This window comes from Saccopteryx leptura, chromosome 4, assembly GCF_036850995.1.
Source record: "Saccopteryx leptura isolate mSacLep1 chromosome 4, mSacLep1_pri_phased_curated, whole genome shotgun sequence".
In the NCBI taxonomy this organism is placed as follows: Eukaryota; Metazoa; Chordata; class Mammalia; order Chiroptera; family Emballonuridae; genus Saccopteryx; species Saccopteryx leptura.
Window position 1 is genome coordinate 126,150,905 of NC_089506.1, and position 27,790 is coordinate 126,178,694.

The 27,790-nt window shown below is 50.4% G+C and overlaps 1 protein-coding gene across 2 annotated transcripts in view; it reads right to left on the bottom strand.

The window, feature by feature from the left end:
- The window catches only part of CCDC57 (coiled-coil domain containing 57), a 139,121-nt gene that overhangs the window by 104,933 nt on the left and 6,398 nt on the right, over window positions 1-27,790 (bottom strand). Inside the window, exons 3-11 of one of the 2 annotated variants that reach the window (XM_066381624.1) lie at window positions 25,327-25,747; window positions 23,834-23,942; window positions 18,503-18,604; window positions 18,143-18,300; window positions 17,953-18,027; window positions 15,233-15,433; window positions 11,923-12,081; window positions 7,826-7,988; window positions 6,659-6,793 (exon numbers count right to left, since the gene is read on the bottom strand). In XM_066381624.1, coding sequence (XP_066237721.1) covers window positions 6,659-6,793; window positions 7,826-7,988; window positions 11,923-12,081; window positions 15,233-15,433; window positions 17,953-18,027; window positions 18,143-18,300; window positions 18,503-18,604; window positions 23,834-23,942; window positions 25,327-25,747 — 1,523 coding nt within the window. Of the gene's footprint in view, window positions 1-6,658; window positions 6,794-7,825; window positions 7,989-11,922; window positions 12,082-15,232; window positions 15,434-17,952; window positions 18,028-18,142; window positions 18,301-18,502; window positions 18,605-23,833; window positions 23,943-25,326; window positions 25,748-27,790 lie in introns of those variants that run through there. The other variant, XM_066381625.1, reaches the window with a different exon arrangement.

Genomic DNA, 27,790 nt, shown 5'->3' on the forward strand with positions numbered 1-27,790 from the left:
TTGGCATACAGGTCTTCATCGTATTTTCTTACAATCCTTTGTATTTCTGCTGTGTCAGTTATTTCTCCATTCTCATTTCTAATTTTATTTATTTGAGTCCGTCCTCTCTCTCTCTCTCTCTTTTTTTTTTTTACAGGGACAGAAAGAGAGTCAGAGAGAGGGATAGATAGGGACAGACAGACAGGAACGGAGAGAGATGAAAAGCATCAATCATTAGTTTTTCATTGCAACACCTTAGTTGTTCATTGATTGCTTTCTCATATGTGCCTTGACCGTGGGCCTTCAGCAGACCAAGTAACTCCTTGCTCGAGCCAGCGACCTTGGGTCCAAGCTGGTGAGCTTTTTGCTCAAGCCAGATGAGCCCGTGCTCAAGCTGGTGACCTCAGGGTCTCGAACCTGGGTCGTTGGCATCCCAGTGCGACGCTCTATCCACTGCGCCACCGCCTGGTCAGGCTCTCTTTATTTCTTGGTGAGTCTGGTTAAAGGTTCATCAATCTTGTCTACCTTTTCAAAGAACCAGCTCTTGGTTTCATTTTTCTTCTATATTGTTTCTTTAGCCTCTATGTCATTTATTTCTGCTCTGATCTTTATTATTTTCTTCCTTCTACTTCCTCAGGGCTTTATTTGCTGTTCTTTTTCTAGTTCTTTTAGATGCAGGGTTAAGTTGTTAATTTGAGCTTTTTCTTGCTTCTTAAGGTATGCCTGTAATGCTATAAACTTCTCTCTCAGGACTGCTTTTGCTGTGTCCCATAAAATTTGAGTTGTTGTATGTTCATTTTCATTTGTTTCAAGGAAATTTTTTATTTCTTCCTTGATCTCATTGTTAACCCATTCGTTACTTAATAACATGCTATTTAGTTTCCAAGTGTTTGAATGTTTTTCAGTTTTTCTATTGCAGTTGATTTCTAGTTTCACGCCATTGTGATCAGAGAAGATGCTTGATATGATTTCAATCTTCTTAAACTTATTCAGACTCGTTTTGTGTCCTAACATGTGGTCTATCCTAGAGAATGTACCATGAGCACTTGAAAAGAATGTATATTCTGCTGCTTTAGGGTAAAAGGTTCTGAAAATATCTATTAAATCCAGTTGATCTAGTGTGTCCCTTAAGGCTGCTGTTTCTTTGTTAATTTTCTTTCTTGAGGATCTATTCATTGATGTTAGTGGGGTACTGAAACCACCTACTATTATAGTATTGCTGTTGATCTCGCCCTTTATGTCATCAAAATCTACTTTATATATTTGGGTGCTCCTATATTAGGCGCACAGATTTTTAAAAAAATTTTTTTTTTCCTTTTCTGAAGTTGGAAACGGGGAGGCAGTCAGACAAACTCCCGCATGTGCCCGACCGGGATCCACCCAGCACACCCACCAGGGGGCGATGCTCTGCCCATCTTGGGGCGTCGCTCTGCCACAATCAGAGCCATTCTAGTGCCTGAGGCAGAGGCCACAGAGCCTTCCTCAGTGCCCGGGCAAACTGCTCCAATGGAGCCTTGGCTGCGGGAGGGGAAGAAAGAGACAGAGAGGAAGGAGAGGGGGAGGGGTAGAGAAGCAGATGGGCGCTTTTCCTGTGTGCCCTGGCCAGGAATCGAACCCGGGACTCCCGCACACCAGGCCGACGCTCTACCACTGAGCCAACCGGCCAGGGCCAGATTTTTTTTTTTTTTACAGAGACAGAGAGAGAGTCAGAGAGAGGAATGGATAGGGACAGACAGACAGGAATGGAAAGAGATGAGAACCATCAATCATTAGTTTTTTGTTGCGACACCTTAGTTGTTCACTGATTGCTTTCTCATATGTGCCTTGACCGTGGGCCTTCAGCAGACTGAGTAACCCCTTGCTTGAGCCAGCGACCTTGGGTCCAAGCTGGTGAGCTTTGCTCAAACCAGATGAGCCTGCACTCAAGCTGGTGACCTCGGGGTTTTGAACCTGGGTCCTCCACATCCCAGTCTGATGCTCTATCCACTGCGCCTCTGCCTGGTCAGGTTAGGCACATAGATATTTATAATGGTTATATTTTCCTGTTGGATTGCTCCCTTTATCATTATGATGTGACCTTCTTTATCCCTTACTATAGCCTTTGTTTTAACGTCTCTTTTGTCAGATGTAAGTATTGCTACCCTAGCTTTTTTTTTTTTTCATTTCCATTTGCATGAAATATTTTTTTTCCAACCCTTTACTTTCAGTTAATGTGTATCTTTTGTTTTGAGGTGGGTGTCTTGTAGACAGCATATGTACAGGTCCTGTTTTCTTATCCATTCAGCTACCCTATGTCTTTTGATTGGAGCATTTAATCCATTTACATTTAAGGTTATCATTGATATGTAGTTGTTTATTGCCATTTTATGATTTAAATCTACATTTCTCTTTTACTAGATTTTTCCCCCTTTGTTCTGTTTACAACAGGCCCTTTAACATTTCTTGCCGCATTGGTTTGGCTGTAATGAATTCTTTGAGTTATTTTCTTCTTCTTCTTTTTTTTTTTTTGGTCTGGGAAGCTTTTTATTTCTCCTTCAATTTTAAATGATAGCCTTGCTGGATAAAGAAGTTTTGGTTGTAGGCTCTTGCTCTGCATTACTTTGAATATTTCTTACCATTCCCTTCTGGCCTCAAGTGTTTCTGTTGAAAAGTTGGATGTCATCCTTATAGGGGCTCCTTTGTAGGTGATTGTTTTTCTCTTGCAGCTTTTAGTATTCTTTCTTTATCTCTTAGCTTTGGTATTTTAATTATGATGTGTCTTGGTGTAGGTCTCTTTCGATTCCTCTTTAATGGGATTCTCTGTGCTTCTTGAACTTGTGTGACTTTTTCCTTCATCAATTTAGGGAAGTTTTCAGCTATGATTTCTTCAATCAGGTTCTCTATCCCTTGGTTTTTCTCTTCTCCTTCAGGAATCCCTATTATGCTGATGTTGTTTCTCTTCATGTTGTCACAGAGCTCTCTTAGACTTTCCTCAGACTTTTTGACCCTCTTTTCTTTTTGCTGTTCTGCTTCCGTGCTTTTGTTTATCTTGTCCTCTAAATCAGTGATTTTCAACCTTTTTTTTTTTCATGGCACAAACACACACTAATTACTAAGGTCAGTGCCCCTGACTAAATACAACCATTTTCATCTCATGGCACAAATAAATTAGTTACTAAAGAAGAAGAGGTCAGGGCCCCTTTTTCTTTAGTAATTAGTTTATGAGTGTGTGAGAAACAAAGGTTGAAAATCACTGCTCTAAATCACTGATTCGAACTTCTGCTTCATCCAGCCTGATTTTAATTCCTTCTAGTGTAGTCTTCATTTCTGATATTGTGTGTCATTTCTGATTCTTTTTTATGATTCCAATGTCCTTTTTAATGCTTGCTATCTCTTTGTTTAGGTGCTCATTATGTCCATCTCTTGTTGCTCTAAGATCCTTGAGCATCCTAAAAATCATTATTCTAAACTCTGCATCCAGTATCTTGGTTATTTCCATCTCATTCAGTTCTTTTTCTGGGGATTTCTCTTGTTGATTCATTTGAATTGCACTTCTCTGTCTTCTCATTTTGTCTCTGTATAGACTGCTCCTTTGGATGTGCTGTTTGTGTAGTTAGCTGAGTATAGGGTTGGTTGTGTCTGCCTTCAGCTTTCAGTTGTGTTGTTTCTAGATCTTCTTGGGTTGGCCTCAGCTGTTGTTTGTAATCTGCTGTGGGCTACTTGTCTGCTACTACTTCTCTTTTTGCTATTTGTGTCAGCATTCTCTATGCCTTAGTTGGGTCAGGTGTGAGGAGCCTTTCTCTAAGATGCCACTCTAACTAGGGTTGTTAGGTCCTGAGCTGATGCTCTCCGTGTCTGGCCGCTGGATGTACCAGCCCTGGACCTCCTTGGCTAGAACCTGGCACAGACTAGTGGGGGTCACTGCTTATGACTGGCCCTTAGCAACGTTCTTGGAACTATAGGCGATCTAGAATTTGTGGCTGCCTCTGCTGGGCCCTGATGCTCTTGTAAATATCAGCTGTACTTTTATCTACTCTTGGCCAGTGTGTGTGGCCTCTCTATTCCCGAGGTATGGTCTTTCCACCGGACCCCACGCCGCTGCCTCTTCAGGCACTGGCACTGCCGGGCACACAGGCTTGTGGGCTGCAGCTCGGGCAGCCCTGTGGGCATGCAGGACGCCTTGCCAGGCTCCGCCCCCCCACTGGCACACTGGATGCCTCTCCAGGCTCCGCCCCTCACCAGCCGCTAGGCTCTGCCTCTGCAGGAACATGAGACACCTCTCCGGGCTCCACCCCCCTCTGCAGTGCAGGCCGAGCCCTCCCTCCCTTCAGAGGGTACTCAGCAGTTTGGTCAGGTGGTGTAGCCCAGACCTCAGCACTCAAAACCTGTGTCCCCGATGTGCCCCTTCCTTCTAAGTGTCTCTCTGCACTGACTGGAGCAGGAGAGCCTCTGGTGGGTGGGGTAATTGCTTCCCTTTGCTGACTTGGTTCTCCCAGGAAAAATGGTCATTTAGGTTTGGAGAGTGACCCAGTACAGGGGTCAGGGTGGCTGTCCCCCAGTCTCTTCCTGTGCCCCCGAGACTACACTCTCCTCTCGCTACTCTAGTCCTCTCCTCTCACAACTTCAGTCCTCTCAGTGCTCCCCACTACCAGAGCCCCAGGTAAGTGGCTGTGAATGAGGTTTTCTGCACAGGCCCTTTAAGATGGAGCCTGGGTCTGAGAGTTCTGTCTCCCTCTCGCAAACAGCAACCCGGCTCTTGTTTCAACTAAATACTTCTGTGCACCTCCTCTGAGGCTCTGGGCTGGGGTTTTTGTCCTGGGGCTGAGGACCCACAACTCTCCGGGTAACCCACCCCACTGTGAGAGACCCTCTGCGCCACCTCTCACTCCTCAAAGCAGGGCAGCCCTTTCCGTGTCTCCACCCTTCCTACCAGCTCAGTGTGGTTTCTTCGCTGATGCTTGGTTATAGATTCCTCTTAGTTTAGTCCAAAGTTGGTTTTTCAAGATGATTGTTCCTAAGTTAAGTTGTAATCCACTTTGGTTCTAGGAGGTGGGAGTTGTAACATCCACCTTCTCCGTCATTACAGCTGTAAAGGAAAACCAATGCCCCTGCTGGCCTGAAGCCATGCTCTCTCCGCATTGTCTTGCCCTGTGGCCCCACTCCCCTGTACCCCCTCATCTGTCCTCAGATGAAATCATGCAATGACCTTCCTTTCTAAATTGACAGAAGTAATGAAAAATGTATTTTTCTTCTAGGTTTCACAAGGCAAGACTGTTTTTCATGGGTATTTTTTTTTTAAGCTAGGGAGGAGAGAAAGAGAGAGAGGGACAGACAGGGACAGAAAGGAAAGGAGAAAGATGAGAAGCATCAACTCATAGTTACAGCACCTTAGTTATTCATTGATTGCTTTCTCATATGTGCCTTGACTGGGAGGCTCAAGCCGAGCCAGTGACTCCTTGCTCAAGCCATGACCTTGAGATGTCTATGATCTTACGCTCAATTTGCTGAGCCTACACTCAAGATGGTGACCGTGGGGTTTTGAACCTGGGTCCTTAGCATCCCAGGCCAACGCTCTATCCACTGCACTACCACCTGGTCAGGCATAGGTAACTTTTATTGAAAAATTTGAGGACCCTTCTATTTTAGTCAAAAAGTCATTAGCCACACCAGGTGCCTATGATAAAACAACAAGCAGCACCAGGCTAGAGAGGAGGCGCAGATCAGAGCCATGCGCCATGAAAGGTGAGTGCATGCAGCTACTGTGAAAGTCTGGGGAGTCTTTAAACCAGACTGTCGCCCAACCCACAACCCCATTCCCAAGTCTGTGCCACAAGAACTGAACTGGAGACGTGTTCACACAGAGCATGTGTGCCGCATTCACACAGCATCGCTGACAGCCGAACTACGGGACACTCCACTGCCCAGCAATGGATGAGCAGAGAAACAATGTGCAACATGAAATAGAACTGAGCTGCAGAGAACAGCTAAGTTCTGAGGCCCAGGTGACCCAGGGAAACACCTTTAAAGTATCGTCACTATATATAGGCCCAAGATTTTAAAGAAAAACAAGAACATAAAAATAAGAGACATGGAAGACATTTAAAAAGAACCATGTGGGCCCTAGCCGGTTGGCTCAGTGGTAGAGCGTTGGCCTGGCGTGCAGGAGTCCCGGGTTCGATTCCCGGCCAGGGTACACAGGAGAAGCGCCCATCTGCTTCCCCACCCCTCCCCCTCTCCTTCCTGTCTCTCTCTTCCCCTCCTGCAGCCGAGGCTCCATTGGAGCAAAGATGGCCCGGGCGCTGAGGATGGCTCTGTGGCCTCTGCCTCAGGCGCTAGAGTGGCTCTGGATGCAACAGAGCAACGCCCCAGAGGGGCAGAGCATCGCCCCCTGGTGGGCGTGCCGGGTGGATCCCGGTCGGGCGCATGTGGGAGTCTGTCTGACTGCCTCCCTATTTCCAGCTTCGGAAAAATGAAAAAAAAAAAAAAAAAAGAACCATGTGCATCTGCAGAGACGAGAATCCATCATCTAAAACAGAGGACTGAATGGACAAGATGGGACTGAAGCAGCTCCACTGTGGGGACAAGTCTAGTGAGTATAAACACACAGCAGACAACCAGACTTGAGCACAGAAAGCAGAGCAGCCACTACGGCTCAGTGACTGCTCCACCACTGGCACAGAGATGCTGTGGGTGCACTGACCTGTACCTCTTGTTCAGGGATGGGCCTGTAGGTCTTCAGTGCCTGCAGGGCCTGGTCTCTCTCCAGGGTTATGGCTTTCAGCACCACCTCCTGGTCACACAGCTTCCGCTCTGTCTCTTGGAGCTTGGCAGCAACCTGGGGAAAATGTGGGACTTGGTTCACCTGAGGAGGATTACAAGGGGGCAGTGCCAGCCTTGTGTCAATGCCAGCTCCCCACCCCTGCCTCAGAGGCAGACAGAGACATGCAAGCGGAAATGCTATGAGAGGCATGCAGCAATCAGGGTGTCCCTGCAATGCCAGGTGGGCACTGGGGCTCTGGGTGCAGCCTTTTCTCCCATCCCTGCCACCTCAGCTGCCCCAACCTGCTGCACGCAGATGTGGGAACAGTTCAGCACGGTCAGTTGGAGAAACTGTGACTAAAACACTGTGTAAGTCATGGGTAGAGTGGGGCCACATTTAATCATGACGATTTTTTTTGTTACAAGTCAAATTGCTTCATGAGGATCAGTGTTTCCAATATATATATATATTTTTTTCTGAAGCTGGAAACAGGGAGAGACAGTCAGACAGACTCCCACATGCGCCCGACCGGGATCCACCCGGAACGCCCACCAGGGGCGACGCTCTGCCCACCAGGGGGCGATGCTCTGCCCCTCCGGGGCGTCGCTCTGCCTAGACCAGAGCCACTCTAGCGCCTGAGGCAGAGGCCAAGGAGCCATCCCCAGCGCCCAGGCCATCTTTGCTCCAATGGAGCCTTGGCTGTGGGAGGGGAAGAGAGAGACAGAGAGGACGGAAGGGGGGGGGGGTGGAGAAGCAAATGGGCGCTTCTCCTATGTGCCCTGGCCAGGAATCGAACCCGGGTCCCCCGCACGCCAGGCCAACGCTCTACCGCTGAGCCAACCGGCCAAGACTCCAATATTTTTTATTATTATTGATTTCAGCAAGAGAGGAAGAGGGAGAGAGAAACAGGAACATCAATCTGTTCCTGCATGTGCCCTCACTGAGGATCAAACCAGCAACCTTTGTGCTTTGGGATGATGCTCCAACCAACTGAACTATCCAGCCAGGACCAGTGTTTCCAAATTAAAGGGTAATGGGTGCTCAGAGCCCAAACCCAGCCTCCACAGCACTGTACAGCCATGTGGTGGGAACCCTGGGAGCACATACCTGCTCTCTGGCCATGGTCAGACCCTGAATCAGCTCCTCAGACTTCCGGTAGTATTCCCTCTCGAGGCTGTCACAGCGCCGCTGCCAGTCCAGGTTCAGCTGCACCTTGTCATGCTCTAGGTTCTGCTCCCTCTCCACTGCCAGAGAAAGCTGCCGCTGGTACCTATGGGGATGTAAAACCACAAACATTAATGTTTCTTCAGGGCCCTCAGGCCTGAGAGCGAAGGTGTGATGCTGGTGAGATGCGGTGCCATGGAGCCTCCTCTGGTCCACGTGTCTGCATGCACACTGACACCCACCTGTGTGTGCCTGTGGACAAGAGGTGATTCTGTACAGTGGACAGGAGGAGAAACGTACCTCGGACGGGCTCAGGCATAGATGTGAGCTCCAGCCAGGGACCGACCAGGACAGAAAACCTAGCCCATGAGATGCGATCAAACTCAAGGAAGAGAAGGATCAGCTTGCAGGAAGTCAAGCAAAGAGAGCCCACTCAACGCATCTGAGTGGGTCCCTCGGTTATGGAAGTGGAGTTCCACTGGGAAGGGGAGGCTGAGCCTCAGAGCAGAGTGTAGCCTGGCCATGCCCTGAATAGGGACCCTCTGAGCCATGCCTGGACTCCTGACCACAGAACCCAGAAAATAAATGGGTGCTCATTCAAGACACTACTAAGTCTGTGGAGGTCTGTCACTGGGCAATAGAGAAGGAATACACAAGAGGCTCAAAGATCAAGGGGGCGATGACGTGGAGTCAGCAGCTCAGCATGGCTGCCTCAGTGTTCACACGAGAAGGCAAAAATGGAGACACAGAGGTCAACACTTGTCCAGGCAGGGGTGCCCTCTTGCAAAGGAGACAGACAGGAGACCAGGCTTCTCAGCCTAGACGCGCACCAGAAACAAAGGGATGGACTTAGCAGAACACTTTAAGTAGCTCCTAGAAATACATTGAGGTCAAAGGAGCCCTGCACATAATGAGAAAAGAAACGAAAAGTAAAATGTCTGAAGTAGAAATCGGCAGCTCAGATGCCACAGAGAGCTAATGACGACCTGGTGGGACGTCACCACCAGACTCACGCTGACACACGTGGAACACAATGGCCCAGGAGAGGGGGCCAGTAGGACAAATATCCATACAACCTCTCACCAAGATACAGGATAATCATATCACTGCAAACCAACCACCAGTAAGGGAACAAAAGTGACCAGAGCAGTCCTGGCCAGAAAGTTCTGTTGGTTAGAGCATCATCCCAAAACACAGAGGTTGCTGGTTTGATTCCTGGTCAGGGCACATGCAAAAACAGATCTATGTTCCTGTCTCTCTCTCCCTGTCACTCTCTCTAAAATCAATAAATAAAGAAAAAAAATTTTTTTTAAAGTGACCACAGCAATATCACAGAAATACTGAACAAAAACTGTCCTTGGAATCTCTCATCCACTGAAAAGAGGATCTAAAAAGATGGAGGCCAGACATCCAGACAACAGGCTGAGGTGGGTGTGCAGCAGCAGGGCTGCACAGGCCTCAGAGAAAGTGGGTCTGGGGCTGAAGAAAATGGACTTTGGGAAACTTTGAACTTGATCTTTTAAAAAATAAAAAGCATCAGCCTGACCAAGCGGTGGTGCAGTGGATAGATCATTGGACTGGGATGCAGAAGGACCCAGGTTCGAGACCCCGAGGTCGCCAGCTTGAGCATGGGCTCATCTGGTTTGAGCAAAGCTCACTAGCTTGGACCCAAGGTCGCTGGCTCGAGCAAGGGGTTACTCGGTCTGCTGAAGGCCCACAGTCAAGGCACATATGAGAAAGCAATCAATGAACAACTAAAGTGTCACAACGAAAAACTAATGATTGATGCTTCTCATCTCTCTCCGTTCCTGTCTGTCCCTATCTATCCCTCTCTCTGACTCTCTTTCTGTCTCTGTAAAAAAACAAACAAACAAACAAAAAAAGAAAAGCATCAGAAATAGATATTGGAGAAAGTATAAAACTTTTGCTTTTACTTTTAAGTTTTTAATTAAAGGATAGTTGTCTGAGAAACTCAAAACTACAGTACATATGTATATATATATATCTATATATATACATATTATATATGTGTGTAATTAGTTATACATCTATATACACACATACTTGAACATATAAAAGTAAAATGTATGACAACAGCGTTAAAAAGGAGGAAAATTAATAGAAGGTTGTAAGGATGTTCCATTATACATAAAGGGACAAATATTACTTTTTTTTCAGAGACAGAGAGAGAGTCAGCGAGAGGGATAGACAGGGACAGATAGACAGGAACAGAGAGAAATGAGAAGCATCAATCATCAGTTTTTCATTGTGACACCTTAGTTGCTCATTGATTGCTTTCTCATATGTGCCTTGACCACGGGCCTACAGCAGACCGAGTAACCCCTTGCTCGAGCCAGCGACCCTGGGTCCAAGCTGGTGAGCTTTGCTCAAACCAGATGAGCCAGTGCTCAAGCTGGCGACCTTGGGGTCTCGAACCTGGGTCCTTCTGCATCCCAGTTCGACGATCTATCCACTGCGCCACCGCCTGGTCAGGCGGAACAAATATTACTTAAAGGCAGACTCTGCACACTGCAAATCTTAGAACAATCATTAAATAAGTAAAACAAAGAGGTTTTATGCCTGACCAGGTGGTGGCACAGTGGACAGAGCATTGGACTAGGATGCTGACCACCCAGGTTCGAATTCTTGACGTTACCAGCTTGAGCACAGGCTCATCTGGCTTGAGCACGGGGTCACTGGCTTGAATGTGGGATCATAGACATGGTTCCTGGCTTGAGTCCAGGGTCACTGTCTTGAGCAAGGGGTCACTCACTCCACTGTAGTCTCCCAGTCAAGGCACATATGAGAGGAAGGTCAATGAACAGCTAAAGAGCCACAGCTAAGGAGCTGCAACGAAGAATTGATGCTTCTCATTTCTCTCCTTCCTGCCTGTCTGTCCCTCTCTCTGTCTCCTCGCTAAAAAAAAGAAAAAAGAAAAAAAAGGGGTTTTATAAGACAAGAGTAGGAAGAAAAATAGAATCTAAAAAATACTCTATTTTTTAAAAGGCAGAAGAAAACCACAAAGAGTAGAAAACAAGCAAGCTGGAGATTTAAACCCAAACACTTCCATAAGAGCATTAAATTATCTAAACTTGCGAATGAACAGCAGAAATTGTCACATGAGATAAAGTAAGACTCCACCAAGGCCACCGACAGGAAATGGACTTGAACCACAAAGCCGGGGCTGACAGAGCAGCACCAGGAGCACAGGCACCCGCACCTTAGAAAGAAGCTAATGCTGGAGACACTGAGACAGTCAGGGCCACTGCCCTTTGGGAAGGTTTGCAGCATCACATCCTCAAAGCGGGAAGACAGTTCACCCACAAGTAAAGCTGTGGACTCTGACACCTCTGTCAGCAGCTGGTGGAAATCAGCAATCACACAGGGGCAAGACCTCCTTCAGCCATCTGGGCCTCAGCATGGTTTTGCAGCATGTGGGCCACAGAGCAAGATCACAGCCTTTCGGCGGGCCGCACTAGGTCTACAAAAGGCAACTGTTACGCAACATTTTCTCACTGCAGTTGAAAACAAAAAAAAAATCAGTATAAAATTGTTCGGCGGGCCGCATGCAGCCCACGGGCCGCGAGTTTGAGACCCCTGGTCTAAAGTTAATCTAAGATTCCACACTGGAATTCATCAAAAGAACATCAAATTAAAGCCAACGGGCCTGACCTGTGGTGGCACAGTGGATAAAGTGTCGACCTGGAATGCTGAGGTTGACGGTTCAAAACCCTGGGCTTGCCTGGTCAAGGCACATATGGGAGTTGAAGCTTCCTGCTCCTCCCCCCTTCTCTCTCTCACTCTCTCCTCTACAATGAATAAATAAATAAAAATAATTTTTAAAAAAAGCCAACGGAAACAGAAGAGAGTAATAAGGATAAGCACAATGATCAATGAAATTGGAAACAGAAAGACACTTGAGAATTCTATTTGTTTCCTGTTTCTTGTTTTTCTTCCCCAAATGGATGTGAACCAGGGACTTAGTGCTTTGGACATCGCATGGCCCCGAGGAGGTACTCAGTGACCCAGGGGACTGTTACCTCCCAATGTCCTGCTGGCATCTGGCCAGCTGTGTCTTGAGCTGTGCCTCTTCCTCCTGCAGTGACTGGACCTGCAGGTCTTTGAAGGTCATCTCCTTGGACAGCTGAGTGACCTGGGCGTCCCAGCCAGATCTCAGAGCTAAGGCCTCTTCCTGGAGTCTAGACAGGAAGGCAGTGGTGAGTGTGGGCACGGTTCTCATGCACGGTTTCTTACCTGGCACCCAACATAGACACATACACGTGCACCTGCACAACCCTTGGGGAGATGCTGCAATCAATATCACTTCTACTCCTCCTCGCTTCGATGACCCTGGTATAGACCGAGCCCCTGAGACAGGCCAGGCCAAGCCCATGCCAGGTGTGGAGAGGATGTGAGTCATGGGTCCTCTCGGGCTGTTTTCACAACCCTCCCCTCACCTCACCTTGCACAGCACTTCAACATGGAGACTTTCAACATATTTTCAAACTGAATAGTAAAATGAGAGTCTACAATGACCTTAAGTTCCCTGGTAAAATCACCAAAAATTGGATAAATTTCCAAAGAAGAAAAATGTCAGAGAAGGCAGCCAGAGATGGTAATGGGAAGCCACAGCACTGACAGCACAGTGGCTGCTGGCGTCCCTCAGTCTGCAACCCTGGCTGACTCCTGTCCCAGTGCAGTCAGCGTATGGAGGGGTGGGTGTGAGTGGTCACATGCTGGCTGCGGCTACAACCACAGGCTTAAGGTCGGTCCTGGTGTGTCCTGCAGACGGTGGGCCACCTGAGTGATAGGCATCCCCGGCAGATAAGGAACATATAAGCTGATTGTGTATTGGGTTAATCTCACCAATGTCTTCTCTGTCTTCCCTGTGGGTTCTAGGAAGTTAACATGCCTATATGTCCCTACCACATAGCCATGTTACAGGCTAGACAGCTTCCCAGGGCCCAGGAGGGTTGTCACAAAGCTCATCTCTCTGATGGGACTTCACAAACTAACCCCCAGGAAAGTCATCAGAAACAGGCTCCGTGAGACCACAAGCTCAAAATCTGGGCAGTTTTGTTGCTGATTTTAGTGTCTCCATGTGAAGAGACTGGCATACCGAGGCTTGGGGTCTGCAGCTGCTGGCCATGCTGGGGAAGGAGCACAGGGAGGGAGCTCAGGACAGATGTGTGGGGGAGGGAAGGAGGGAGATCTGCAGACCTATGAGCAGGGCATCCGCTGGGAAAGCCAGCTGGGCACACACACCCAGAGCGTTGGTCACTTTGGTCACCTGTACTGACTGGATCAAAGAACAAACCAATATGGGGACCTAAGGAAATGATCCTGAGAAGCTATAACTCCCTAGTATTTTATAGCCATTTCCCCCTAAAATAGAAATACAATTTGGCAAAAAATTCTTAGTAAAAGAAAGAAATACTGCCCTAACAAAGGGGAGACTAGTGATGAAGCATGGTAAACTCGAACAAATGACATGTTTGTCTCCAGTGAAGGCAGCTTCTCTGAGGATCATTTCCTGACCTGGCCAGATTAGCACTCAACTCCAACTACAAAGGTCCCACACATGTGCAGCTCTCCCTAGACACTAGGTGCAGTGGGATAGACACGGCTTGGAGGCCGGAAAGAAAACCAGGCTCAAAACAAAACTAGTCACCCTGGCCAGGTAGCTCAGTTGGTCAGAGCATCATCCCCATACGTCAAGGTTGTGGGCTCGTCCCCAGTCAAGGCACACACAAGAATCAACCAGTGACAAATAAATAAGTGGGACAACAAATCAGTGTTTCTCTCTCTCTCTGGCTCTCTCTAAAATCAAGCAATCAACCAATAAGAAAGAAAGAAAGAAAGAAAGAAAGAAAGAAAGAAAGAAAGAAAGAAAGAAAGAAAGAGAAAAACTAGTTAAAGGAGAAAGGAGAAACTAGCACCCAAATTGATGTGACCACTGTGGAAAGCAGTCTGGTAGATCCCTAAAAAGTTAAATAGAGAATTTCCATATAACTCAGCAATTACACTTCTGGATATTGCCTCAAAGGAACTGAAACCAGGAGGTGGTGCAGTGGATAGAATGTAGGCCTGAGATGCTGAGGACCCAAGTTCAAAACTCTGGGGTCGCTGGCTTAAGCACGGGATCATAGACATGATCGCATTGTCACTGGCTTGAGTCCAAGGTCACTGGCTTGAGCAAGGGGTCACTCACTCTGTTGGAGCCCCCCAGTTAAGGCACATATGAGAAAGCAATCAATGAACAGCCAAGATGCCACAACAAAGAACTGATGCTTCTCATCTCTCCAGTCTGTCTGTCCCTGTCTCTCTCACTAAAAAAAAAAAAAAAAAAAAAAAAGGAAACAAGAGACCTACACAGATATGTGCATACCACATTCACAGCAGCATATTCATGACAACCAAAAGGTGGGAACTGCCTGAGCATCCATCCACGATGATGGATAAACAAAACATGGTCCCTCCACAGGAAATTCTGACCTCTTACAACATGTGTGAACCTGAGGACATCATGCTCAGTGAGTGACATGACCCAGACACAGGATGAAACCTGTGTGATCCACTCACAAGATGTCCCTAAAGAAGCTATATTCCTAGACAGAAAGTAGATGGTGGTGCCAGGGGCTGGAGGGGAGGAGGAGGAATGGGAAGTGAGTGTTTTGGTGACCAAGGTTCAGTTTGGAGAATGGACAAGTTCTGAAGATGGATGTGATGACAGCTGCACAACAATGTGAATGTGCTGAATGCCACTTGAGCTGTAAACTTAAATGTGGTCAAGATGGTGAGTGTTGCCTGACCGGGCGGTGGCGCAGCAGATAGTGTTGGACTGGGATGCGGAAGACCCAGGTTCGAGACCCCGAGGTCACCAGCTTGAGCGAGGGCTCATCTGGTTTGAGCAAAAGCTCACCAGCTTGAACCCAAGGTCGCTGGCTCGAGCAAGGGGTTACTCGGTCTGCTGAAGGCCCGCGGTCAAGGCACATATGAGAAGGCAATCAGTGAACAATTAAGGTGTTGCAATGCGCAATGAAAAACTAACGATTGATGCTTCTCATCTCTCCGTTCCTGTCTGTCTGTCCCTGTCTATCCGTCTCTCTGAGCTAACTCCCTGTGCTCCTTCCCCAGCATGGCCAGCAGCTGCAGACCCTAACTCTCTGACTCTTTGTTAAAAAAAAAAATATGGTGAGTATTGTATTTTACCACAATAAAGTAAAGCACACATTCACACAGACACACACTACACAATTTCAAAAACAGAGGGGTTAAGCACAGTGACCCCAGCAGCACCTGCTCCCCTGGGTTGCAGGGATGAAGAGCTACAGCCCCTCCTGCACTCACTTGTCCATGGCTGCATCCTTCTCCTTCAGGGCGTCCACCTGCCTCCACTCGGCCCTGCGCACCTGTAGCTCCAGGGTCTCACACTGGGCCTGCAGCTCCAAGACCCGGGCCTCCAGTGCCTGCAGCTGCTCTGTGTGGGCGCCCTTCACCGACACCAGCACTGTATCCCTTTCCCTGGCCATACGATCGAGCTCCTCATGCCTAGAAGACAGTGAGGACCCACCCAGCTTACCAGGGCCCGCTCTGGACCCCTCTCCCTGTGTCTTCCCCCTCCTTGTCCTGTGTGGGTGAGGAGTGGTGCTTATGTCCTCCTTCCCGCAGGGCAGGTGCTGCTTGGTTACCATGGAGTGGACACTGCTCTGCTGCCCATCACTCTTCACACTACATGTGACTGAGTTCTTACATGCCCGGCCCTGATCCACTCTCTGGAGCTCTTAGTCCCGTGGGAGGGAGACCAGAAACTGGTGCTTCAGGGAAGCACACCCCTAAGGCCCCCCAGCGGCAGCATTCCCACCGACACCAGAGAGCAGAGCCCAGTGAGAGGCCATGCGTCCTCTTCAGCCACTCTGCCAGCTCTCTTCTCCCTGGGATGAGGTATGGCCTGGGCAGGTGCCAGGGGACACTGTCACCAGGACAGATGTCTACCCTGACAGCATCCCAATGATGTCATTTAAATGAGTCCAATGTGTTAGCACTAAAGTGTCTTGCTATAGACTGCGTTGGTAACTCATCTCCCAAGGTGTGTTCTGATGACAATCCTCCAAACACACACAGGTGCGCTTATGCGGACTGAATGTTGAGGCAAGACATGCACAGCCACCTGACGCTTCATGGTGAGTTGGCTCTGCCACTCAGATGATATGGGGAGTATCTTCCTTGAACTGAAACTAAGTCTACAAGTCAGGGGTTGCAGGGGAGCTGAGCTGTGACGAGATAGGAGCACTTATTTATAGATGTTGTGTCAATAAAAGTGCACTAAGACCCTGGCTGGGTATCTCAATGGATAGAGTGTCATTCCAGCATGCCTAGGTTGTGGGTTCAATCCCTAGTCAGGGCACATACAGGAAGCAACCAATTAGTGCACAACTAAATGGAACACGTTGTGCACTAATTATGTGAGTGGCACAGCAAGTCGATGCTTCTCTCTCTCTCTCTCTCTCTCTCAAATCAATGGAAATTGATTTTTTTAATGCACTGAGATTCACAGTGGTTCAGTTTCCTCACCCTTTTCAGCACACTGGGTTTCACAAAGTACCTCCTTGGAGGAAAATATCAGGCATGCATAACAGTCAGAAAACAAGTCTTTATAAAGCCTTGTATCTGGCCCTGGCCGGTTGGCTCAGTGGTAGCCTGGCGTGCAGGAGTCCCGGGTTCGATTCCTGGCCAGGGCACACAGGAGAAGCGCCCATCTGCTTCTCCACTCCTCCCCCTCTCCTTCCTTTCTGTCTCTCTCTTCCCCTCCCGCAGCCAAGGCTCCATTGGAGCAAAGTTGGCCCAGGCGCTGAGGATGGCTCCATGGCCTCTGCCTCAGGCGCTAGAGTGGCTCTGGTTGCAACAGAGCTACGCCCCGGAGGGGCAGAGCATCGCCCCCTGGTGGGCAGAGCATCGCCCCCTGGTGGGCGTGCCGGGTGGATCCCGGTCGGGCACATGTGGGAGTCTGTCTGACTGCGTTCCCGTTTCCAACTTCAGAAAAATACAAAAATAAATAAATAAATAAATAAATAAATAAATAAATAAAGCCTTGTATCTAAACTTCTGGCAACTGTGGAGGTGAGTGATGCTGCCCACTTGGTGCAGACCCTAGGGCCAGCAGGCAGTGGCTGCTCTCTGCCTCCACGGTGCTGGAGAAGCTTCTGTAGCAGCTGAGTGAGCAGACGGTCTAATGTTACTTCTGAAGGAAGACCAGTGGGGCAGGTGGCTCTTGGCACATGAGACACTGCAAGAATCCACCAGCTCCTGCCTGAGGGTGCGTGGGACACGGTGGCTGGGCCTGGAGGGAGCCAGCTCTGGGAGTCCATGTGTGGGGATGCTCGTCTCAGTACCAGGGGCATCCCCACAACGTGACAGTTTCCTCAATTACTGAATTTTATAGTACACTATACTGTTTTGTAAAGTCTGTACTAATAATTACCATAATATTTTAATTTAGAAACAAAGAGCCTTGTGACCCCAGCGAATTCTGTCATTTTTAGTTTGTAAGCATACACATGTTGTTAGCACGAGAATGACATTCTATCCTGATAAAACTGACTGGGGAGGAGCAGAAATGGGCCAAGGAGGAAAGGGGTGGGGGAAACCTCTGAGCCAAGGAAGCGTGGCCTCTGCACGCTTCATTGCCTGGTTGCAGTGTGAGACTGTGCAGCACGTAGGCACATGCTGAATAATCACTGAGCACTCTCAGTTTTGCATGCCAGCATGCATCACATGCTGCAAGTTATATTCATTTCTAACTATTCCAGTTCATCACTTAGAAGATTCTAGGTCAGGGGTCTCAAACTCATGGCCCGCGGGCTGCATGCGGCCCGCTGAACAATTTTGTGTGGCCCGCAGACTAATCTGCGAGTTTGAGACCCCTGCTCTAGATAGAGACCTAAACTTATACCAAGAGGAGTGGTGCTTCTCCAGCTCCTTCCTGGCACCACTGGCCTGGACTGGTCTTAGCAAGGCTGCATTTTTCAGTGACAGCTCATGCCACCCACACAGGAGCCGAAAACACTCACTTCCTCCTGAACATCTCTTCTTCTTTTTTCCAGGTGAGGTGCACAGACTGAAGTTTATCCTCCAAGTCTTTTATCCTGGAAAGAACCAAATGTTAGTGGACAGAGTGGGTGAAGGAAGACAGCAGCGCTGGCCTGCAACCAGCAGGACAGATCAACCTCCCCCGCCAAGAAGATACAGAAGGGCCCGCACCGGGCATCCTTCATGGTAGCGAGGTCCTTGAGCTCCCAGGCGGCGTGCTGCAGCCTATCCTCCAGCTCTGAGTTGGCGGCCTGTGTGCTCTGCAGAGACTCAGCAGCCTGGGCCCCAGCTTCACGCAGAGCTGCAAGCTCCTTGTTCAGAAGCTTAACCTTGGAGACACAAAGAGACTTCAAAATGCAGCACTTTCCCTGGTCAGGGTAACGGGGCCCCAGTGCTGCCACCAGGGTTCCTCTGGCTAGGCACCACAGTGGGCACTTCACCTATGTGTCATCCCTGGCTCTGTGCAAACCCTGACTTCCAGCTCAGAGGTCACCTGATCACTGAGAGGCCCCCACAGACGGCATCTGTTACCTTGAGCTCCTGTGACAAGACCACGCTGCTCACGCTGTTGGCATGCAGCCGGAACCTGTGTTCTCGTTTCTGGATCTCAGATTCAAACTCCAGCAGCAGTTCCTGGGGCAGGGAGAACTCAGATGAAGGGAGGACAGGGGACCAGGAGAGAGCTAGCACACTTGCATTAGCCACAGGCATCTTGGCGCGCAGTTTGGCCATGAGCCTGTCCTGCGTCCTGCTCTTCACTTAATGAGCCACGGGGTAGGCCCAAGGCAAAGACCCAAAGACCTGGGATGAGAGCACATGAGCCCTGCTCAACACTGCCGCTCTGAGCAGATATCTGGTTGGTTCCATCAAGTATCTAAATGCCATGCTCATGCCACCACTCATGTCACTCCTCCATGACCTGCTGGTTTCTTGCTAAAACAGACAAGCAACGGCTAAGAAGCCCTACCCCACACCTTGTGTTACACTGGGCTCTGTAAACAGTCTTCCAGCTTCACCCACAGGCTCGTTCTGAAAGCCACACACCACAGACTGCCACAATGACAGAACAGTTTCCTGCACCAACAGTGAGCACCATCATGTTCATGGTACACCAGAGCCCTGTCTCCCCTGGTGTTCTGAAGCACCCCCTCCCACTCCTCCTCTCTCTGCTTCTGTCTGTCCCATTCCCCTCATGTCTCCTTTGTGGTGTCCCCTTCCCAGGATATACCCAACAGTGTGACCTATATCCCCCCCTGGGGGGGGAGCCCCTCTGCAGTCCCCAGGCTCTAGTTTGCCATCCACCTGGGTGATACACGAGGACCTGCCCTGCTTGGGCCCCAAAAACCCCTCCCTTGGCTCCCTCCTGCTTGCAAGAGCCTCCTGCCCCCAGGGTGACCATCAGAAGGATCGTTTCAGGCCCCACCAACAGGTCCTATGGGGAGTGTGGGGAGTGTGTGGGAGTGTGGGAGCTGGGAGCCAGCATGTCAGCCTCTCTGTCCTGTGTTTCTCAGGCTCACTGGCCCCTGACTACTGTGAGCAACCAGCTCACCCTGTGACTGGGGCTACCAATCCTGAGGACGCTGGGGAGCCACACACGTGTCATCAATAATGCCCAGCTGGCACTCTCCTGGGTTGAACAGGGCCTCAAAGGCACTGTGCAGGAATACGATTGGAAGCCTACATTTTACTGCTTTATCCTTTGAGAAGCAAAATGAAGTATCAGGGGTTATATGAGTAACCCTTCTTGGACCCAGAATATGAACACTCATCCTCACGAGTTAAGATGATGGAACATCTGGTTTCTGCTCAAAACTGTGCAGGCTGTGGCCACCAGGGGGCAGGTGTCACCCAGGCCTCTGAGCACGGGGAAGTCAGCCCTGGAGCAGGAGCCCATGCCCTGCAACACACTGCTGCCCACAGCACCTGTCCTCATCTGTCCAGACACACAGCTCACACTCACACCTCTCCTGGCCACCCTCTTCTCTTGCCCCTGGGGGTCCTCTCCTGTTAGTCCCCTGCTGGCACCCTGTAGCCGAAGTCCCTCATCTGCCCTGCTCCATACTTGAGGCTCAGCCTTGATGGCTCCTCTGTGCCCTTTGAGGAAGTCTCAGGCTCCCAGCTTTGCACCCTGCCACACCCCCACCCAACCTCCACGTCCACCTGGCAGTTCAGGGATCACCAGCCATGCAGCCTGACCAAACACCCCCCTCATCCTCCCTGCATACTTTCCTGTCTCAGTACAAGGCAAGTCACTCGGCAGGTCCTTAGCAACTGCCTCTCTGATCCTCTCCAATCCAGCTGCACTTAGAACCTGCCTGCTTCCCCAGGACCCACCACAGGCCCAAGAGCCAACACCTCCACCCATCTTGGGCTGCACTGTCTCCACGGTTCTGGCCCCACAGTCTGTCCTCAGCCCAACAGCAGATGATCTGAAACCGTGACTAAACTCCCAGCACACACTGCTCAGAGCTTGAAGACTGTCCCACCTCACGTGAAGCAGAGGCCTGTCCTCATGGGGGCAGGGGAGCCCTGAGTGGCACCCACACCACAGCCCCAAGCTACCTGAGCAAGCAGATCCCTGCTGCTCCCTCCACCCTCCTCACCTGCGGACTTGGGCTCACATGTCCTGTTCTCAGGACACCCTTCCCAACCACCCTACTTAAAAGGTCACCCGCCCCGCCCTGGCCGGTTGGCTCAGTGGTAGAGCGTCGGCCTGGCATGTGGAAGTCCCGGGTTTGATTCCCGGCCAGGGCACTGAGACGCCCATCTGCTTCTCCACCCCTCCCCCCTCCTTCCTCTCTGTTTCTCTCTTCCCCTCCCGCAGCAGAGGCTCCATTGGAGCAAAGATGGCCCCGGGTGCTGGGGATGGCTCCCTGGCCTCTGCCCCAGGCACTAGAGTGGCTCTGGTCTGACAGAGCGTCACCCGGATGGGCAGAGCATCGCCCCCTGGTGGGCATGCCGGGTGGATCCCGGTTGGGCGCATGCGGGAGTCTGTCTGACTACCTCCCTGTTTCCAGCTTCAGAAAAGAAAAAGAAAAAAAAAAAAAAAAAAGGTCACCCACCCCATTGTGTCACTCAGGTAATAATCCCTTAGAACACTACAGCCAGAGACTAGTGTTCAGGTGTCCACCATGCCACCACTTGAGGGCCAGCTTGCTCCTGAGACAGGCAGGCCCAGGTGCTCACACCCTAACTCCAGGGCCCAGGAGGGCACCTGGCATGTGGTTCGTGTTAAAAACCTATCTGTTCAGTGAGTGACTGATAGATCACTCCGTTTCTCTTGGTGGCTCCTGGCCCTGTTCCTGCTAACCAGCACGTCCACAGCCTGCATACACAACAAGAGTTAACAAACTCATTCCCATCATCTAATATTGTGTTTTTTTCTTTTCTTGTTTTTTAGTGAGAGAGAGAGGGGTACAGATAGGGACAGACAGACAGGAAGGAGAGAGATGAGAAGCATCAATTCTTCATTGTGGCACTGTAGTTGTTCATTGATTGCTTTCTCATATGTGTCTTGACCAGGGGGCTATAGCCTAGCCAGAGACCTAGGGCTCAAGCCAGTGACCTCAGGGGTTTTTTTTTGTTGTTTTTTTTTGTATTTTTCTGAAGCTGGAAACAGGGAGAGACAGACAGACTCCCGCATGCGCTCGACCGGGATCCACCCGGAACGACGCTCTGCCCACCAGGGAGCGATGCTCTGCCCCTCCAGGGCGTCACTCTGTTGTGACCAGAGCCACTCCAGCGCCTGGGGCAGAGGCCAAGGAGCCATCCCCAGCGCCCAGGCCATCTTTGCTCCAATGGAGCCTCTGCTGCAGGAGGGGAAGAGAGAGACAGAGAGGAAGGAGAGGGGGAGGGGTGGAGAAGCAGATGGGCGCTTCTCCTGTGTGCCCTGGCCGGGAATCGAACCCGGGACTTCTGCACGCCAGGCCGACGCTCTACCACTGAGCCAACCGGCCAGGGGTGACCTCAGGGTTTTGAACCTGGGTTCTCTGCATCCCAGTCTGATGCTCTATCCACTGCACCACTGCCTGGTCAGGCTCATTGCATTTTTCAAGAGAAAAGTCTTTGTCACCATTGAATCAATTCCACCTCTGACAAGCCAATCATGGACACAAAGATCTTCAGAAACAAGAGACAGGACCTAGCCCAAAGGAAGGACCCTGGCTCACTCACTGTCTGAGGGAGAAACGGGCTGCAATGCAGAGTTCCAGAAAGGCACACTGCAGCCTGGTACGCAGCACAACTCAAGACTATTCCAGAACCACCCAGACAAGTGCTGCCCAAGCTCTGGGCAGCAGCCCAGATTGGACACCATAGTTGGAGAGTTTAACACCAATTTTCCATCCTCCAGAGACCCAAGGCTCCCTATGTCTATGAGGGGCCCTGCTTGCCAATGCAGGAGTTCACAACACGAAGGAGCCCAAATGTTGAACCTGCTCATACTGGACAGAATGCTTAGGTCCTGAGAATTTTTAAAAAAAATCCTCTGCAGGAAACGTCAAATACTCTAAAGCAGGGGTCCCCAAACTTTTTACACAGGGGGCCAGTTCACTGTCCCTCAGATCATTGGAGGGCTGCCACATACAGTGCTCCTCTCACTGACCCCCAATGAAAGAGGTGCCCCTTCTGGAAGTGCGGCGGGGGGGGCCAGATAAATGGCCTCAGGGGGTCGCATGCAGCCTGTGAGGCCGTAGTTTGGGGACGCCTGCTCTAAAGGATGCTGCAAGCAACAGCAGCATCATGGCAACAAGTTTCCAGAGGGGAAGGAAAGGGTGGAGCAGCCAAGGTTGGTAGATGCAGCCATGCCTGAAAGGGCAGTCGGAGGACAGTCATGTCCACAGGCACCTGTCCATCCCAGTTGGCAGAGTGCCTACTCAGGGTGCTGTCCTGTGTCAGGGTGGCCAGAGGTCAGTCAGGTCTGCCCTGGAGCAGTGCTGACCCAGCACCTAGAAGGAGCCGCACGGGCAGGCATGCGGAACATCTGCCTGGCGCACTCCCCAGCACACCGGGCTCACACAGCACCTCTGAGATGGCAAAGATGAGGCATGGCACAGGCTGACTTCTGCTCCTGTTCCGTCTTTGAAATCAGAGACCTGAGTCTAAAAGTCTGACATGAGGAGCCACCTGGGGCAGGTAATGGTAGCTAACAGTGCTCGTGCTAGGGGTGTCTTAGACTCCAACTACAGTTTTACCACTTACTAAGGGGATCCTGGGCCTCTTAATGCCTTTGCTCCCACCTACACCATACAGAACCCACATTGTGAGGAACAGATAAATTCACATGTGCGCAAGGAGCTCCAGGGAGTCAGTTGCCTTAAACACCAGCTGCTGCTACAGTGACACAAGTCCAGCACATCCTGGAAGATCAAGGGGGCCTGGTCACCGGCACCTGCACCATGCAGCCCCACGAGCCATGGGCCCCAGCCACAGTGCAGCTGAGTCCCTCGGAGGTTAAGATGAGTTTCAACAAAACTGAGGAGAAATTTTGGTGACAGGCTGAAGCATCAACTGTCAGCTGACAAATCTATACTTACACTTATAAGTACTTAATGTTTTGCTAAGAAGTATATAGTTATCACAATTTGAGCTCCTAGCTCTTTGCTGTCTAATACTTTTTCTAAAATAAATGAGGGGAAAGCTCCACTCGTTCCTGAAGAAAGAGCTCTGTGGAATGAGCTACTGCAGGGAAATCCATGACACCCGTCGGGTCCCCTGCAGACCCCCCCCGAGGGGCATCTGCCCCAACAGCTCAACTTTGCCCACAGGTATCAGACAGTTAACAGGACTGTCTTCCTGCCCCAGGCCTCTCTGGGCGGCAGCCTGAGCAGCACCCTGAGCAGCACCCATGCCCACAGGTCCTACCTGCCTCTGCTGGGCAAGCTTGCCATCGAGCTCTTCGAGCTTTCTCCCCAGCTTCCATTTCAGCTGCTCATATTGCTCCCTCTGGTAGTCAAGCTCACTATTCTTGTCACTGTGTGAAGACAACAGCATTAAGAGAAGCCACACTGAAGAGTCCTCAGAAGGACACATTTGCCAGGTAAACTTTCGTCGCTTTGCTTTTGCAGGAGTGGCTTCAGTGCGACCCAGTAGGAGCACTTACATCCACACAAGGGCCTGCACAACACCCTGGCCCACATGACACCCTGGCCCATATGACACACAATCTTGTGTGCTATAGCTGGACCGGATTCTATACCCGGACCAGGCATACCATCTAGACAGGTGGCATGAACGTGAAATGGGATGCAGAGCCTCACCACATAGTCCCCAAAATGTCCAGGGAACAATCAAATTTACTGGTCATACTGAAAACCAGAAAAATCTCCTCTTGAGCAAGAGAAGACAATCAGCAGATGCTAATACCAAGATGACACATGCTGACGTCATGAAACGAGGATTTATTTTTAATTTTTTTATTTTTCCGAAGCCAGAAACGGGGAGGCAGTCAGACAGACTCCCACATGCGCCCTAACGGGATCCACCCGGCACGCCCACCGGGCAACAATGCTCTCTGCCCATCTGGGGCATTGCTCTATTGCAACCAGGGACATTCTAGCGCCTGAGGCAGAGGCCATGGAGCCATCCTCAGCGCCTGGGCCAACTTTGCTCCAATGGAGCCTTGGCTGAGGGAGGGGAAGAGAGAGACAGAGAGGAAGGAGAGGGGGAAGGGTGGAGAAGCAGATGGGCGCTTCTCCTGTGTGCCCTGGCCGGAAATCGAACCCAGGACTCCTGCACACCAGGCCGATGCTCTACCACTGAACCAACTGGTCAGGGCCACGAAATGCGGATTTTAAAGCAGCCATCATAAAAGTGTTTCAACAAGCAATCTAGGCCCTGGCTGGTTGCTTAGTGGTAGAGCATTGGCCTGGCGTGTGGATGTTCTGGGTTTGATTCCCAGTCAAGGCACACAGGAGAAGCACCCATCTGCTTCTCCACCACTCTCCTTCTCTTCTCTCTCTCTCTCTCTCTCTTCCCCTCCTACAGCCTTGGCTCCATTGGAGCAAGTTGGCCCTGGGCGCTGAGAATGGCTCCATGGCTTCCACTTCAGTCTCTAAGAAGAGCTTGGTTGCAGAGCAACAGAGCAATGCCTCAGATGGGCAGAGCATGGCCCCACAGTGGGCTTGCTGGGTGGATCCCAGCCGAGGTATGTGCTGTGGTCCCCCGGTCAAGGCACATATGAGAAAGCAATCAATGAACAACTAATGTGCTTCTTCTCATCTCTCTCCCTTCCTGTCTCTCTGTCCTTCTTGCTGTCTCTGTCACAAAAAAAAAAAAAAAAGAAAAAAAAAAAGAAAAAAAAGAAAAAGAAAAGGCATGGGCCACCATGTGAGGAAAGGAGTGGGGTGTGTCCCCACCTGTGGATGCGCTCCAGCTCCAGGTGGTGCTCCTGTAACTTCTGCTGGTGCTGTAGCTGTAGCTCCTCCAGTCGCAGGGCCTCACTGGACAGCACCTGCCTCAGCTTAGTGACCTCGATCTTCAGCTCACTCACCTCGGCCTGCAGGGACTCCTCCAGCCTTTGGGCCTGGGCGAAGGTGGTGTCATAATGCTCCAACTCGCGATCCCGCTCCTCCAGTACCTGCAGGTTGTAGACAAAGTCCTCCTGCAGGCGCCGCAGCCTCATCTGGGCCTCCTCCAGCTGGCTGTGCGCATCCTGCAGAGCCACTTCCTGCTTCTGGGAGTGGTGGGCCTGCTGCTCTCTCCATTCTTCCTCCTTTCGAGCCAGGAGCTCGTTCAGGGCCTGCTTCAAGGGTGAGGGTGGCAGCAGCATTGCGGCAGCTATGGCGAGAGATTAGGGACTCTCACTGTCCTTCCATAATGCCCACCCACCTCAGAGCCCACCTATACTGACCACTGTCACCATTGGAACAGGAGGGGCTCTTGGGCCGGCTCCCAGCCATCTGGTCACACTGTGAATTCTGGAGGCCCTGAGGTGGCTCCCTTAGGGCTCAGCTGGTCAAGAACACGCCAGGCCCAGACTGCAAGTGTCATAAGTGGCATACATATGACATGTCAAAGGTGGCACATACAAGTGAACAAGTGACACACGTGATGCCTATCATGAGCAACATACATGTCATGAGTGGCGGCCTGACCAGGCAATGGCGTAGTGAATAGAGCATCAGACTGGGATGCAGAGACCCAAGTTCGAAACCCCAGGTTACTGTCTTGAGCCTGGGTTCACTAGCTTGTGAGCAGGGTCACTGGCTTGAGCATGGGATCATAGACATGATCCAGGGGTCACTGGCTTGAGCCCAAAGGTCGCTGGCTTGAAGCCCAATGTCGCTGGCTTGAGCCCAAGGTCACTGGCTTGAGCAAGTGGTCACTCGCTCTGCTGGAGCCCCCCAGTCAAGGCACATATGAGAACACAATCAATGAAGAACTAAGGTGCCACAACAAAGAATTAATGCTTCTCATCTCTCTACCTTCCTGCCTGTCTGTCCCTATCTGTCCCTCTCTCTGTCTCTCTCACAAAAAAAAGTGGCACACACGCCAAAAGCAGCACACAAGCCACACATCATGAATGACACAAAGCTGAAACAACATACATTAAGTGACATGCATATTCAAAGCAACAAGTGTGCCAAGTGACACACATGTGCAGTGACACACGTGTGGTGCATTTCAAAAGTGACGCATGTATCAGAAATGCTATGTGCGTGGCACAGGTTGAGAGTGGTACGGGTTCAAAGTGACACATGTGCCTGAAGTGACATGTGGTGCACAGGTGACACTCGTTACATGGGGTACAGGGCACCCAGGATCACTGGGAAACCAGCAGTCAGGACAGGTTATGGGCAGGCCAGCCACAAAGCTCAGGGAAAGCCGGGTGTGGAATAACGAGGGGGAGCAGAGAGGTCCATAGGTGGGTGTGCCACAGTGACTGGACATTGATGGCTACCCCCTACCATGAGCCCAGCTAACTGTGGTAGGGCTGGGAATTCTGGGATCTGGCAGGCTCATCCACAGAAACTGATGCACACTGGCCACCACATGCCAGTGCACACTCCCAGGGACAGAATTGGGACTTCAGGAACACACAACATTAAACAACACCCACACTACTGTGATCTTGGACAAAGTGCCCATGAGGGAGCATACCAAGGTCTGTAAGATCCACAGGCTCCCCTCATCTGAGGACCACTCCTCCACGCCCTGTCACATGGCCACCCACCAAGTTACTGTTCGAGTGTGGTAACTGGATCACATGATCCTTGTGACCAGGGCTCCTGGCCATTTTCAAGATAAAGTTCAACTTGTTTGGCACAGTATACCAAGACCTCTAGGATGTGGCCACACCTCTAGCCATGCTGCCCACACGGCTCCCTCTGGGTTTCCAGCTGCTTACAAGAGAAAAACTGGCTTCTTCCATGGCACCAGACTCCACTGCACTCAGGACCCCAAAGCTAAACCCGATTCATGAAGGGAGTGCACCAAGTGTCCCACATCCCTGCCAGTTCATCTGCTTCTGTACAACTATCACCAAAGGGTGATCCCAAAAGCCCCAAGGCTGAGGTTAATCAGCTTTTAAAAATATATATTTAATTTTTTTTTATTTTTAGAGAGAGAGGAAGGGGGAGAGAGAGAGAGAGAGACAGGAACATCGATCTATTCCTGTATGTGCCCTGACCAGGGACTAAACTAGCAACCTCTGTACTTCGAGATGAAAGTCTAACCAACCGAGCCATCTGGCCAGGGCTGAGGTTAATCAGCTTTAAACATCACAGACTCACAGTCTGCACCTAATCTGTTTGCTAGCCAGCAGCTGTCCCCAGCAAACACCTCATTTTTAGGAGAAACCCATAGAATTTTTTGGAAAAC